This window comes from Dermacentor albipictus, chromosome 1, assembly GCF_038994185.2.
Source record: "Dermacentor albipictus isolate Rhodes 1998 colony chromosome 1, USDA_Dalb.pri_finalv2, whole genome shotgun sequence".
Lineage (NCBI taxonomy): Eukaryota > Metazoa > Arthropoda > Arachnida > Ixodida > Ixodidae > Dermacentor > Dermacentor albipictus.
Genome location: NC_091821.1, coordinates 296,412,374 through 296,427,547, shown reverse-complemented (window position 1 = coordinate 296,427,547; position 15,174 = coordinate 296,412,374). Strand labels below are relative to the sequence as shown.

Below are 15,174 nucleotides of genomic sequence, written 5' to 3'. Positions count from 1 at the left end.
GAGAACGTTCATGTTCTTTTAGACGGGTGTTTATGCAGCGACCGGTTTGACCTATGTTTATGTTACACAGGTCAAAGGAAGCCGATACACAACACCTATTCTGCATTTTGTGAATTTTCGATCGTCTTTTAGGCTGCAGCTGGATTTTTTTACCCTATTGTCTAATTTATTGGAAATAGCTTGGCACAGTTTTTGCACCTTGTTAGGAGCGCTGAAAACCACTTCAACGCCATACCGGCTGGCAACATTCTTTAGCCCATGGGAAAAATAATGTACGTAAGGTACAACTGCAAGGTGTTTTTTGTTCGTGCTGAGCCTGTTCCTTGAATCTGTGGGTTGTACACCCTTTACTATTTTTATTACCTTTTCGGCTGCTCTGACTATGTGTTCCGGGAATCCCTCCGAAGCTAGTCTTGTTACCTGATTAGCAAAGCTTTCTTTTAGTCGGTGGCAACAAGATTTTACTAATGCTGCCCGAAGGCAAGACACCGCGATTCCGCTTTTTACAATCTTCGAATGTCCTGATTTGTACTGTAATATGGGCTTTTTTGATCTAGGGCTGTACATCCAGCATGTGTGATCGGGTAGCAATCGCGGAAAAAGATATAGAAACTGTAGTTCATTTTCTTTAGCAATCTCATGGGTAAACTTAAGGCCTAGGCCACATTCATGGAACACTTTTAGTACATTAACCACATTACAGCCATGTTCATTCCCATCAAAAATAACCAAAAAATCAACAAATCCGAAAATTTTCGACAAGCTTCCTAAAACACTGTGAATACTTTTGTCTACATGAGCTAGAAAAGTGTCGCTTAGTATTGGCGCTACCTTGGAAGCTATGCATTTACCTGATTTTTGCACATACATTGCTTCATTCCAACCGACAAACGTAGAACTAAGATAAAAGAATAGTATTTCCATAAAGCTTTCCACAGGTGCTCCACTGTCATTTCTAAATTTTACTTCGTCATTATCTTCGCAAATACACACTTTAACATTTTTTAACAGCTCTGTGTGGGGAATCGAGTAAAATAAATCTTGTACGTCAACACCGAAGGCGGTGCATCCCTTTGTTTTGTTTTCTCTCAAATATTGTACAACAGCCTCAGAATTACAGATTGCTAACGGATCTAGTATTCTTAACGAGGAAAGCTGTTTCTGGATAATGGCTCTGAACGGCTATCCAGGTTTGTGCATTTTACGTGAGAAAAACACTTCAAGATGCAGGCCCTTTGCTTTTTTGACTGAGGCACATAGGTTTTCTAAATTGAGGGAACGCAGTAATTCAATAGCACGCTGTTTTTGTTTGGCAGGCTTAACATCAATTCTCCTGAAATTTTTATCTATAGCTTCACAAGCTTTTTCACGAAACATGCCATCAGGTAGGACAACAAAACATCCTTCTTTGGTAAGAACACGTAACCCTCTAGAAGCCAAGTCTCCTGCCACTAGGTTGAACCGGTTGGGACTCACACATGCAGTTTTTGCCTTTGCGATAGCATCTACACATTCGGAAACGCACCTTGCACATTCTTCTTCAGGAACCAGTCGGGAGACGGCTCTCGATGCTGCCAGCTTCGCAGGTGGACACAGTGCCGGTTCCAGCGTGAACAGCTGACATAAGGAAGTATAATATGGATAAAATTGAACATGCTCTCAGGAACGGAGGAAGCCTAAAAGCAGTGAAGAAGAAACTAGGAATAGGCAAGAATCAGATGTATGCGTTAGACAAAGCCGGCAATATCATAACTAATATGAATAAAGGGAAAATCAGACATCCACCCGTAGGTAGCAATTGCTACAAAGGAAACCCATACGGGTTCCTCGAAAGAAACGCTTCATAGTTGAAGCGACTTCACCCTGCCATCTGCTAGCCGCCTGGTTAGCTCAGATGGTAGAGCGGCTGCCCGGAAAGGCGGTGGTCCCGGGTTCGAGTCCCGGACCAGGACGAATTTTTCTTCAACTATGAAGCGTTTCTTTCGAGGAACCCGTATGGGTTTCCTTTGTAGCAATTGCTACGTACGGGTGGATGTCTGATTTTCCCTTTATTCATTACTTCTCTCCACCTTGCGAGTTTCCGCAGAACTACTACATCAAACACTTGCCTTTGCTTCGTCCCACTTAATGCGATTTCTTCCCCCCTGCATGTTGATGAAACCCACATTTACTGCCTTCTTCCTCTTCCTCCTCTGGGCTCCTGTCCTGCCCCCCGCTCCCCTGTCCTTCATCTTTTACGTTTTGGCATGCAGGGTCGCCCTGCGTGCCTGCAAAAAAGCCTGAGCCCTACGACCCACCCTCGTTCCTACCTGCCATCCCACTGGTGTAGTGTAGTCAATACCATCTGGGCCGAAAGGGGGGAAGTTTTTCCCCCCAATCATTCTGTTCACCTCCACCACATCACACCTGACGGCTCGCCCCAACTCCCTAATCATTACATTTGCTGTCACTACCTGTTCTTCAATGAAAGGGCCCTGTCCCCTGACCTCTGGGACAGTACACAGGGCAATGTGCACCGCCTCAGAGGTCGCCCTTAATTTCGCCACTCCCTCTTGAATCTGTCTGCCCAGCATTCGCCCCCTATTCTGCAGGACGTCATTCACCCCAGCGTGCAAAATTACCAGGTTTCTTCCCAATCATTCTGTTCACCTCCACCACATCACACCTGACGGCTCGCCCCAACTCCCTAATCATTACATTTGCTGTCACTACCTGTTCTTCAATGAAAGGGCCCTGTCCCCTGACCTCTGGGACAGTACACAGGGCAATGTGCACCGCCTCAGAGGTCGCCCTTAATTTCGCCACTCCCTCTTGAATCTGTCTGCCCAGCATTCGCCCCCTATTCTGCAGGACGTCATTCACCCCAGCGTGCAAAATTACCAGGTTTCTTCCCTCTCTGTTTTCATTCAGTTTGCTTTTGGCTCTCTCCGCCACAGCTTCGAATCGAGCCCCCGGCATGCATTCGACCTTCACCCTTCTGTCATACTGCACTGTTCTGAGGAGCGCTGTTTGCATTCGCGATACGTTGGAGCTTCCGACCCAGACCTTTCTGTCTTCAAGCAAATCTTGCCTCCCTCCTGTCTCTGTCGGCTGGGTCTTCCGTGCCTCCTCGCCTTCTCTGCCTCCTGTCGTCTCATCCCTCTGTACCTGTGTCTCCCGCGGTCCCCACGTTAACGTGTCCGCCCCCAATTCTGCTCCACTGGGTGATACTCCTGCTTCCTTTTCCTTCAGTTCCTGCTGTGCCTCCCTCTCAGCTTCTCTCTCTCTCATCTCTTTCAATTGTTTTTCCAATTGCTGCCCTTTTTCTCGCTCCTCACTCCATTTCCGTTCTACAGCCTCCATTCTTGAGGCCCACTCCCTCTCGACCCTTTCCTCAAACTCTGCGCGGTTCGTTTTTTCTTTCTCGAGTTCCTCCTTTGTCCTTGCCATTTCACTTTTTAGCTGCTTCTCCAAATTCTCAATCACCTTACACAGCCTGCACACGAAGCCGTTCCCTTCCGCCTCCGCCACGGTTTTGAATGTCGTTTCATCCAAATAACACCATCGTTCACACCTCTCACACTGGACGAGGTCCCCAACTTCCTCCTTGGCTTTTCTAGCCGGTCGTCCCATGAATTCTCTTGTCCTACTGTTATTTAACAGTGTAAAAGCGAGGAAAAAATTTAACTATAATAAAGACCACTGGGAATCTCTAAAGAATAAAGAGAGCTAGTAAAATAACCAAACCAATATCCAGGGGAAAAAAGAAAAAAGAAAGAAAAGGACAAAAAAACGCACTTTTAGCCCTAACTATTAAACCTTTAGTCCTAACTGTTATGTGTTGGCCACGACCTACCTTATCGCCCTACTTTGGCTAAGTGTTCGCCTGGCTTTGCAGTGCTCCAATTCTCTGCAACCTTCGTTTCTATGCTGGCCCTATCTCCATTCAGATTTCCCGCCACTGCAATTGGAAATAAAAATAGAACTTAGCTGTCGCCATCCGTCCGTCTCAGACGGATGCCTTTTACCCATCGCCAATTCCACGTCTTCATAGAAGCTTGCGACTTCATGGTCATCATGACTGGTTGTAGGGGCGTAAACCTCTACGACCTTCAATTTGTACCTCTTATTAAGTTTAATAACAAGACCTGCCACCCTCTCGTTAATGCTATAGAATTCCTGTATGTTACCAGCTATATTCTTATTAATCAGGAATCCGACTCCTAGTTCTCGTCTCTCCGCTAAGCCCCGGTAGCACAGGACGTGCCCACTTTTCAGCACTGTACATGCTTCTTTCGTCGTCCTAACTTAACTGAACCCTATTATTTCCCATTTACTGCCCTCTAATTCCTACAATAGCACTGTTAGACTCGCCTCACTAGATAACGTTCTAGCGTTCAACGTTACCAGGTTCAGATTCCAATGGCGGCCTGTCCGGAGCCAGGGATTCTTGGCACCCTCTGCTGCGTCGCAGGCCTGACCGCCACCGTGGTCAGTTGCTTCACAGCTGCTGGGGACTGAGGGCTGTGGTTTGATTGTTGTGTTCATATAGGAGGTTGTAGCCATGTACTGCACAAGGGTGGCCAATCCTGCTCTGGTGAGGGAGTGCATTACTGGTTCTGGTAACCATGATCAGATCACACTCCAGGCCTGTTTATGCAATTTTATCAACTCGCGGATTTTTTTTTAATCCGGTGGAAAATTGCGCTGCACCAGGATTCGCACCACGGTCCTCTTGCACGCGAGGCGGATGTTCTATCTCTACGCCACCGCTGCAACTCGTGAAGATATTATAATCCCTCGCAAATATATAGATCTCTATAATTCTTCCAGAGCTAATTCAAAAAACGCTACTATAGTCGGATACAACTAGTGTAATGAGTCTAAGTTGTGGGGTTCTCCTCCGTGCTCTGGGACAAAGGAACGACAACACAGTAGTGCAAACAATCACAAGGGCAATTATTGCACCTTTCATAGATCAATGCCTGCTAGCCGAGTTGCTATCCACAAAACATGCCAATGGGCGCGCGACAAATCTAGGAAGTCCGACTCGCCGAGCGAATATGTTCGCCCCATGCTGGATCCCACCGCCTGGTCGTTCGCGTGTACGGTCACGCGAACAGTGGCGCGTTCGAAGGCGGCCACGCGAGACGCTCGCAGAAGCATGGATCGGCGCACGCGCGGCACGGCACGTCCGCACTGCTTGCTGTCCCGAACCAAAGAGCAAGCGCCTTGTCTTTCGACGCCCAAGTAACCCCGCCTTTCGGCGGCGTTAGCAGCGCAACACTCGCGCCCTCTCTCGTACTGCGCCTCAACCACCACCGCCGCGGGCGCCAGGCCACGCGGCGAAGCCGGATTACAGGAGACGCGTGAGAGTCGCGCATCCCCACAAAGTCTAGGCTAATATAGTCGGATAAAACTTAAGTCTGCAGTGAAGCTCTGCCTGCGCCCTCGTAACTGCCAGCCACTGTTATTTTGCGACGCGGCAAATAATTCGTACTTCAAACTTTTCTCGTTTTCTCGAGCCACGGCTCGAGGTCTCACACGCCGAGCCGCCGCTGATTATGTGGCCGCCTCCGCCCCCGAGAGCGGGGCATCGGATCTGCCGGATCGGGACACTACAACAGAAACACAGCAACAAGAAAAACACTGGGCGTGGGGCGATCGCCTAACCACGTTCAGAGACCTCACCCAACACTACAGACTCGAAAGACGCAGATTCCCGCCACCGCACGAAAAACTGAACAGGAACGAGGCCGTGACGTTACGCTTGCTCCAGACACACACCTACCCTAGCCCCGCTATCTTACACCACTGCTATCCGCGTTTGTACCCAACAGACGCGTGTAAAACATGCGGACGCAGAGCAACGCTGCGACACATGCTCTGGGAGTGTACCGGAAACAACGGTAATCAAAGCAGCTCCGTTGGCGCCGCGTCCATAATCGCGGCTGTTGCCAGAGTAGAAGCAGAGTCCTTCCATGTTTTTTCTGGTCACGAAACTGCCGCCTCAGTTTCATATAGCGCCAGCGCCCGCCGCTAGAGGCGCAACCGTGCATGAGAGGGCATGCGAACGCCGCTACCGCTGTGGTTGTGTGTGGGGCAGCCTCGGTATTCTAGCTTTCTCAACTTCCTCAACGATCGCTTTAGTTTCACGTAACTATTTTTAACATTGAATATAATTAAATTACTGCCTGAGCGTGTCTTCTGCTATGATATGAGCGCACGGGACGAAAAAAAAAGCCGCTCATAACATGGAGCTTGCGGCGGTCTCAGACCAAAAAAGAAAAAGAAAGATCTGGAATTTTAAGAGCCAGAACCGCGATACGATTATGAGGCACGCCGTAGTGGGGGACTCGGGATTAGTTTTCACCACCTGGGATCTTTTAAAATGCAACTAAATTTAAATAAACGGGTGTTTTGCATTTCGCCCCCGTCGAAGTGCGTCCGCTGTACACGGCCGGGCGGTCCCGGTCCGGATTTCTTCGTCATCGCCGTTCGCCTCAACGCTTCGGTGGGCTACGCTTTTTAATATTTGCCGTAAATTAAACACCGCGCATTCGCAACAAAACGCCAGTGGTCCCACTTATCACCAGAGGAGTAAGCGCCGATTCTCCGGTGTGCATAGCGCCAGATTGTTCGCCGAGCACAGCTGTTTAGTTTCTGTTAAACTGTGGCATAGAAGGACTCTGTGGGCAGTATCTTATAACGAGATCAAAAGAATGAAATTGCTATTGCAAAGGGCTGCTACCGTAGAATACTTAATGACAAAGAAAAGCGAACTGAGCTGCTCCATGCGCTTAAGATTTCTTGCAAAGCGATGCCATTTCTGAATAAGATTTAGGTAGAATTAATGCAAGACGAACTTCGCTACTAAATGTCTTCGGTGCAGCTTTTAACAACGGATTAAGGCAAACCTGAAGTGTTAGGACCTGCAAAGTTGAAACTAGCTGTAATTAGGCAATTGCCTTAGCAAGCAGTCGTTTAGAAGCGTCAGTAAGCCCAGCAATTATTCACACTGCTCGTGGTTTCGACGCAGAAACGACGAGACTAGGTATTTTGGTTCTTAATTCGCAACTATTTACAATATGTTAGTGTTGCAATCACCGGTCCTGATATTCTTATGGTCAAAAAATGAAAAAAAAGCTTTATAATTCGATTAAGAAAAGAAATAAAACGTGTTGGTGCAAAAACAAAATACAAGCACGATCATTTATTTATTATGTAAAATAAGCGGAGCGAAATACAGATAGCAAAGAGGCGTCCGGTCATAAATGGTCCACCATTCACAATGCAAGAAGTTTGTTAAAAGCATGACACTGATATAATACACATAAAGAAATAAGATCAAACGTGAGAGGTATGCATTGGGAGGCAGGAAACAAACACCAGCAAACGAATGGTAATAAGTACAGAATGCATAGTCGATTGTTTCTATAAACAAGAAAGTGTAAAGCATAAGCATTTCATAACACACGGCTAAAGAACTCTCAAACGAACACAAGTAGCCGCATCACAAATACAGCAATTTTTTTTAAATGGCTTGTTAGAGATGCCACCTTTCCACTTCTTCAGCTGTTACTTGAACATGCACACAAAACTTGCTCAGCAAATCACAATACAAATGTAGCTAACAGTGTGCTAATAACCTTCTTACTCATAGCAGCTTATAGACTTAAAGGTACGTGCAATTGAAGAATTGTAGCCCATCAATAGCCAAGACTAAAGGACAATGGAAAATAAAACAATGCATATTATTCTGTTTTAACACTTGCATTTAAAGGAATTCTAATGCTATACCTTTCATAGATGGTCGGGGTAAGGGCGCTATTGCTGTGAACTACTCTATCCTGGTATAACACAAATTGAGGTTGCAACAAAGCATAAAGCAAATGTGTTCAGCGTCGGCTTCTCACGCTCCAGGGACACGTCGTCGCCGTTTATGTTGAAATTGTACGCAGTGACGATGTCCGAGGCGTCAAAGTGTTCCGCGCACACACGTGTGTACTTCGATTCGAAATTAAAACCGCCACTTTCCTGCCGCGGTATGGCCCGCTTCCATTTCTCGCGCTGCTCCTTGTAGCCGGAACGGCACCCAGGCACGCAACACGTGTTCGGCATCGTTGTCCCACCCCACCACTTCAACCAAACAGCCCAACACACGAAAAATAGCACAGCACATGCACAGAACGCACCCGATCAGTCAGCTCGCCTCGCACTGCGCACACATTTCGGTACGCGAACGATGCCCTCTGTGGCACAGTGGCGCCGCGTCGCGGCACCTTTGGGCAGTATATGAACCTCTCCCATAGAGTGACGGCGGAGTTTCGTGACCAGAAAAACATGGAAGGACTCTGGTAGAAGTCTCGAGCTCCGTTCTTCCCGACGCCGCCCCGGATGCGGGAGCCGCCGGGGACCTTCTCCGTAGGCGTCGCCGCCGCTGGGAGGCGGCTATCAGAAGTTCAGAGCTGGAAGACCAGCTCTGGGCCGTCCGGCAAGCCGAAGATGCCGCTCGAGTCCAAGAAATTCGAGCCGTCACCTGAGGCCACCACATCAAGAACTGCCGGACTATTCTTTCCCAAAGTTTCTTCTTCTTCTACCCAAATAAGGCGGTAACCACAAAAATGAAATTATTAGCGCGTAATTTTTTACGTTTTCCCTCGCCCAGTGTAGTGGCATGACGAAAACCTAATTCTTTATTGAACTGAAATAAAATGCTTGCATCGCTGCAACTATTTATTGTCAAGTTTCACTTGAGTTTGCAATGAAATTTATGAGTAAAACGGGTTGAGCAATGAAATGAACTGTATCGCAGACTTTAGAATATTTAATCAATTATGGAGTTTTACATGCCAACACAACAATCGGATTATGAGGCACGCCTTGGTGGGGCACTCCGGAAATTTGGACCAACTGGGGTTCTTTAAAGAAGAGTTGACTGTTGGGCTAGTTGGTCGTCCATAGTTTGAAGTAGTAGCTTAGCGCCAATAAAACCACGGACACAAGGAAGACAGACAAGGACAAGCGCTTTAATGGTTCTTTAATGTGCGCCTAAATCTAAGTACACGGGTGTTTTCGCATTTCGCCCCCATCAAAAATGCGGCTGCCGTGTCCGGGATTCGATCCTGCTACCTCAACTTAGCAGCCCAACGCCATAGCTACTAAGCAACCACGGCAGGTAGACTTTCGAAGAATGAAATGTTCAGACTCCATACACTTTGTATACACTCTGTTGCACACCTCATTGCTTCCGTCGATGAAAACGCGTCTTCAAGAATAGCAGACGCTCCGGAGCTATCAAGTACACCATTTTGAAAAGGCAACAAGACGATGTTTGGTTCTGTGATTGGCTGGAGGAGTAAAATAACCCCGCGTGGTTAGTGTGCCTTGGTTGCGAACTGCTGTTTTTTTTAAAAGTTGTATGCTACTCTAGAAATCTTAATTTTACACTTCCGCTTGTTTACTTGTTCTTGGCAGTGTTCTTCCTGCGCTTCTTTCCCGCGCGAGTCCATTTGATGTGGTTCCTTGTTTGCCAAGTAAAGGAGAAGTATCTCACAGGGATACCTGTGAGATTCACCTTATTTCAGTTATTTTTTGCGGGTTTATGCGTCTTTGTGGTGAATGGCGGGCGTTATTCATATTTGTACTAGTAAAGGTACGCCTCCCCCGAAAAGAAATCCTGGGTACGTGCCTGGATCAGAGGCTAGCCGCCCTGTTGCGAATGGAAATCGGGAGCCTGCGCACTCGGCCACGACACGCATGGTGATGTTTTGTTTCAGGAGGAGCATGCTTGCTCCGCGCGTAGTACGGGAGCGGCGCTCGGGCCTGCTGCTGCTGCTGCTGGCGTCGGTGGCCGTGTGGTCTCGCTGGTCGTCGCCCCCGCCGCCGCCGCAGGAGCCCGGTCCGCGCGGAGTGGCGGCCAACGTGTCGGACGAGCCCGGCCGGCTTGTGGACCGGCGCGACTTTGCGTTTGTGCTGGACAGCAGCCGCTGCCGCAGCCATCGCGACCTGTTTTTGGCCGTGTTCGTGCACTCTGCGCCGGCGCACTTCGGCCGGCGGCGCGCCATTCGCGAGACGTGGGGCAACGCGAGCGCCCTGGCCGCGGCCACGGCGCGCGCCATGGCGCTCGTCTTCCTCGTGGGCCAGGCGGCCGGCCTGGAGGGCGCCCTGCGCGCCGAGAGCGCCGCGCACGGCGACCTGGTCATGGGCAACTTCGTGGACAGCTACCACAACCTGACGTACAAGCACGTGATGGGGCTCAAGTGGGTCGCGAGCCGCTGTGGCCAGGCGCGTTATGTGCTCAAGACGGACGACGACGTGTTCATGGACCTGTTTCAGGTGAGCGCACAGCTGGAGCCCCGTGCCCCGGCTCGGTTGCTCATGTGCGGCCTCATCCGGCGGCCGTACGTGAAGCGCAGCCAGCGCAGCAAGTGGCGCGTCAGCTTCCGCGAGTACCGGCCGCACCGCTACCCGCCCTACTGCTCCGGTTGGGCCATCTTCATGTCGCCCGACGTGGTGCGTGAGCTGTACCGGGCCTCGGCCGACGTTCCCTACTTTTGGGTCGACGACGTGCTTGTCACGGGCATCCTGGCGCAGCGCCTGGGCATCGAGCACGTTGACCTTGGGCCGCGCTTGGCGCGCGATGCCCGCGACGCCCGTGCCTGGCTACGTGACGGCGGCCCGCCGCTGCTGGGGCACCCCGACCTGGACACCGAGCTCGTGTACCGCCTCTGGCAGCGCACTAGGCAGAACGTTGACGCTAAGCAGAATAAAGCCTGACTTGGAATTGGTGTTTCTCTGCCAGCTCTAGAAAACCAACACAGGATGTAATTTTAGGACTGCGAAGAGGAAAAAAAGTGTGCATCATGTCAACATTCATTGCACTTTCGTAACAGTTCTTTATTAAAACCACGCAGGCTGCTCACTCATGGGCAGCTCGCATTGCCGCAGATGAGAGGTCATTGCCGTCACTGGTATTCCACGCTTTTTTTTAAACGGGTGCACAACAACCAACGTCAACTCAGGTTACAGAACAGGTAATCCAGTGCCTAATGACCTTCGGCACGTCACTATGCTGTGATGCTCGAAATCGACGAGCGCAACACAATACATAAAAAAAAATTGTGTGACTGCAAACACCAGAGACCTGGGGTGAAGGCCAGTAAAGTAGTGCCAAACCGCACGTTTAGTCTAACTTTTGCTGGGCTTCCCCCAGCTCTGCCGGTCTCTGGTGTTTGCGATAGCAGAGCCATGCATATTTTTTTTTCCGCTGCGAGAAAGAGGACCGCCGAAGTGAGCGCGCAGGTTTTTATTGGAGAGCAGTCATGTCGCACCATTTGTGCCCCCACTGCGTCACTCCTGGGTGCATTTTATGAGCTCCCCTTTGGTACAGGGCGGTGGGTTGCTCCACCCAGCTCTTGTTATTTTATTGCCTAATGTCCTACCCATGTTTTAATAAAAGGGAAAAGAACACGAATAATTCCCGTTGCCAAAGTTTCTGAACCCTTCTTGTGAACTTTGTTTTTTGTACGCCTCGTTTGTCTTTTGCCTCCTCATCATCATCATCAGCCTGTTCAGCCATCATCATCCTGTGCCGAACTGCATCGACGCGCCATCAAGAGGGCCATCCCAGCCACAGCCGCTGCGTAAGAGAATGGCTCACATGCGACGGAGCAGGGAAAACGACGCCCAGTGGACGTTCAGTCTATGAGCACCATAACCACGTCAGGCAAAGCTACATGTCAGGCCAGCAGATATGATGAGACGCGTATGCGCACCGCTGCTCTAGTGGCCCTCTCGACAGCAGGCACCGCGTCGATGCAATTTGGCACGCACTCCCGTGGTCCGTATACTTTCTGTCACGGGTGTACACTGCAGGACGAAGGCCTCTCCCTGCGATCTCCAATTACCGCTGTCCTGCGGCAACGGATTCCAACTAGCGCCCGTGAATTTCCTAAGTTCATCGCTCCACCTAGTCTTTTGTCGTCCTCGATTGCGTTTTCCTTTCTTTGGTATCCATTCTGTAACCCTAATGGTCCAACAGTTATCTAACCGGCGCATTACATGAGCTGCCCAGCTCCATTTCTTCCTCTTGATGTCAGTTAGAATATCGTCTATACCCGTTTGCTCTCTGATCCAAACCGCTCTCTTTCTGTCTCAACGTTATGCCTAGCAATCTTCATTTCATTGCTCTTCGTGCGGTACTTAACGTGGTCTCAAGCTTCTTTGTCAGTCTCCAAGTCTCTGCCCCATATGTCAGTACTGGTAAAATGCACTGATTGTACACCTTCCTTTTCAATGATAATGGTAAGCTCCCCGTCAGGAGCTGGCAATGTCTGCTGTATGTGATCCAAGCCATTTTTATTCTGTGAATTTCCTTCTCATGATCAGGGTTCCCTGTGATTAGTTGACCTAGGCAAATGTACTTGACAGACTCTAGAGGCTGACTGGCTATCCTGAACTCTTGTTCCCTTGCCTGGCTATTCATCATTATCTTTGTCTTCTGCGTATTAATCTTCAACCCCACTCTTACACTCTGTTTATGTCCTCAATCATTTGTTGTAACTCGTCTGCATTGTTGCTCAAAAGAACAATGTCAACGGCAAACCATAGGTTGCTTAGATATTCGCCGTCTATCTTTACTCCTAAGCCTTCTCAGTTTAATAGCTTAAATACTTTTAAGCACGCAGTGAATAGCATTGGAGAGATTGTGTCTCCCTGTCTGACCCCTTATACCTTCCTTTATGACCCTTTTTCTTGTGTAGAATTAGGGTAGCTGTGGAACCTCTGTAGAACTTTCACACATGAGCTATCTAGGGACGGTAAACTCCAGTTTTTAGATTTGCAGCTATCCTTACAAGCAGGTCACATCTGCTGGATGTACTCTCCACGTGCATGTAAGGAACCTTTACCTTACGTGTCTGCATACTCAAGATTGTGAAATGCGCCATTGCTTTGATGTGTCTAGAATCTTCGTTAATGAAATCTTGTCATCACTCTGCGCACCAGAGTTTCACTGCACGGTTAAATAGGCTACAGGCTGCGGAATACCCAAGTGTGGTGGTGATGTCAGTCTCGGAGGTATTGCTTCAAAAACTGAAAGGCAAGTGGCACAAAAGTAACTGTAGTACTCAAAAGAAGAGGCCTGAAGTTGTGCCATATTGCCATAGAGTGGCTCACAATCCAAAGAATGTCGCCACTAGATACCAAATTCAGGTAGTGTTTTCTGCTCCTCAGAAACTGTCAATGTTGTGCAGCCGTATTTCTAAAACAAGTAAAAAACCAGATTGTGAAAAGAACCATGCGAAGTTTGTAAATTGCAGCCTCGGTGTGGTTTATAAGATTCCGTTGTCATGTGGCAAAGTATGTAGGGCAGTCAGGCCACTGTGTTAACGAGCGCCTTAGAGAATGTGAGTGATCCATACCAATAGGCACAGGTTCCCATTTGGCTCAACATTGTAAAATATGCAAATGCAAACCCATGTTTCATGATACCACGATTTTGAAAAAGAGCCGTGATACCACTGCCCGAGAGTTATCGGGAGCATTCTTCATACAGTCGTTAGGGTCGCAGTGCATTAGTGTGCCTTCTTTAAACTTGTACAGTGCTGAATATGGTTTTTTAGATTATGTCGCATGAGTGCGGTCTTGTGATCGGATGTTGATGGTTCCTGCACATGGTGCTCACTGCGCATGTTCCTCTAGTTTCTGCTGTCTATAAAGGAGTGACGCAATAAAATGTCACTTGAGAGTAGCGCCTTGTCCTGTCGCCTTTCTTGTGTTCGTTGTATTGCGCTAAACAAAGTATTTATGGTTATTTGTTACAGTAATTTGAAGCTTCTCTGAGCATAACTTTATTAGTTTTTGTTTGGATGCAGCCTAATCTTCGTTAGGGGCGTCATCAATTCCAAAAAAACAAAAAGTTAGAGCGTCGCATCCGATTTTCAGCGCTATCACACCTAGATGAAATGCTAGACAACTGGTCAGTAACACTGCGCAAGTTAGTTGCAGTTGTGACAGCATCGCATGTTTGCTGTTCGGATATGTTGCATGTTTCCAAAGCTGCAATTCTGGCATTTAGGAGCTTAATTTCATTCTCGGCGGCCGCACACCTCTCCTTGCATAGTGTCAATTCGGCAAGTAAATTAACCTGCCTCTCCTCAAGTTTAGAAATTTTTTCTATGGCTGAGGGAAAGGCATCTGCTTCCGCCTTGCTCATAGGGCCTGGATTACTTTCCACATTGCCAGAAAGCATAAGCAGCAGACTAGACAAGAAAGAGCATAAGCGATTTAAAATAGACAAACATTGGTTCAATGTATCAAATAATGATGGTGGGCACGACGCTGCAATAAAGCTAATTACTAGACCTAATACAAGGTGCTACTTCCAGGTAACTTACCTGTAACAACAGCGGTGGTAAGTGCGGCATCCTTGCTGCGGTGTCGAGCCCCAAGTGGATTGTTGCCGACTGGCACATTTGTACTGCTGTGGCGGTTCCAGGCGAGGCAAAGCCACGCTCAGGTTGACAGTCAAAAAGACGGTTTCTTCTAGAAATGGCTCCAGGCAATCTGTAGTTGACTTAGCCCAAGAGGCAGCGTTGGAAAACTGCCAGCATGAGCGAAACGGCTCCGCATGAGGCAGACCAGGCGAAGACTGAAAGTTGCCGCAGGAGTGGATCCGGGAGGAACTGCGCGTCGATGGGCACACCAAGGAAGGCCATTCTGGAGCGGCGTCATCCGGAGACAGTTGGCTGGAGCTGAGCAGCCCATAACACATCGCCAAGGTAACCGCTGCCTGTAACAACAACGGTGGTAAGTGCGGCACCCTTGCTGTGGTGTTGAGCCCCAAGTGGATTGTTGCCGACTGGCGCATTCGTACTGCTATGGCGGTTCCAGGCGAGGCAAAGCCACGCTCAGGTTGCTATAGTTTTACGTTTGTGACGCATTCGCAGCAGGAGTTGATTGACAATGACACCTTCCCTTTTTTCCTTTCTCTCTTTCAGCCCGTTGCGAATAGTATATATTTGTGCAGGCTTTACTAAAGATGTTGGCAGTCAGCGCTGGTCCTGTGGTCTTCCTTGTCCGTGTAATTTTTGGCGCTGTTTAAAATGAATCGGAAACGCCTTATAAATATGCTTGCTACCCTGCAGCATGCAGGAAGTCTATCAAGATTAACTGCACAGTGTATTTTGTATT

The 15,174-nt window shown here is 48.6% G+C and overlaps 1 protein-coding gene across 6 annotated transcripts in view; it reads left to right on the top strand.

The window, feature by feature from the left end:
• Positions 1-13,732, top strand: part of LOC139054456 (beta-1,3-galactosyltransferase 5-like) — a 52,353-nt gene extending 38,621 nt beyond the window's left edge. For all 6 annotated transcript variants that reach the window (XM_070531449.1, XM_070531450.1, XM_070531448.1 and 3 more), the window contains one exon: positions 9,759-13,732. In XM_070531449.1, the coding sequence (XP_070387550.1) occupies positions 9,759-10,758 (1,000 nt within the window). In that variant the 3' untranslated portion in view covers positions 10,759-13,732. The remainder of the gene's footprint in view (positions 1-9,758) is intronic.
• The last annotated feature ends 1,442 nt before the right edge of the window (positions 13,733-15,174 follow it).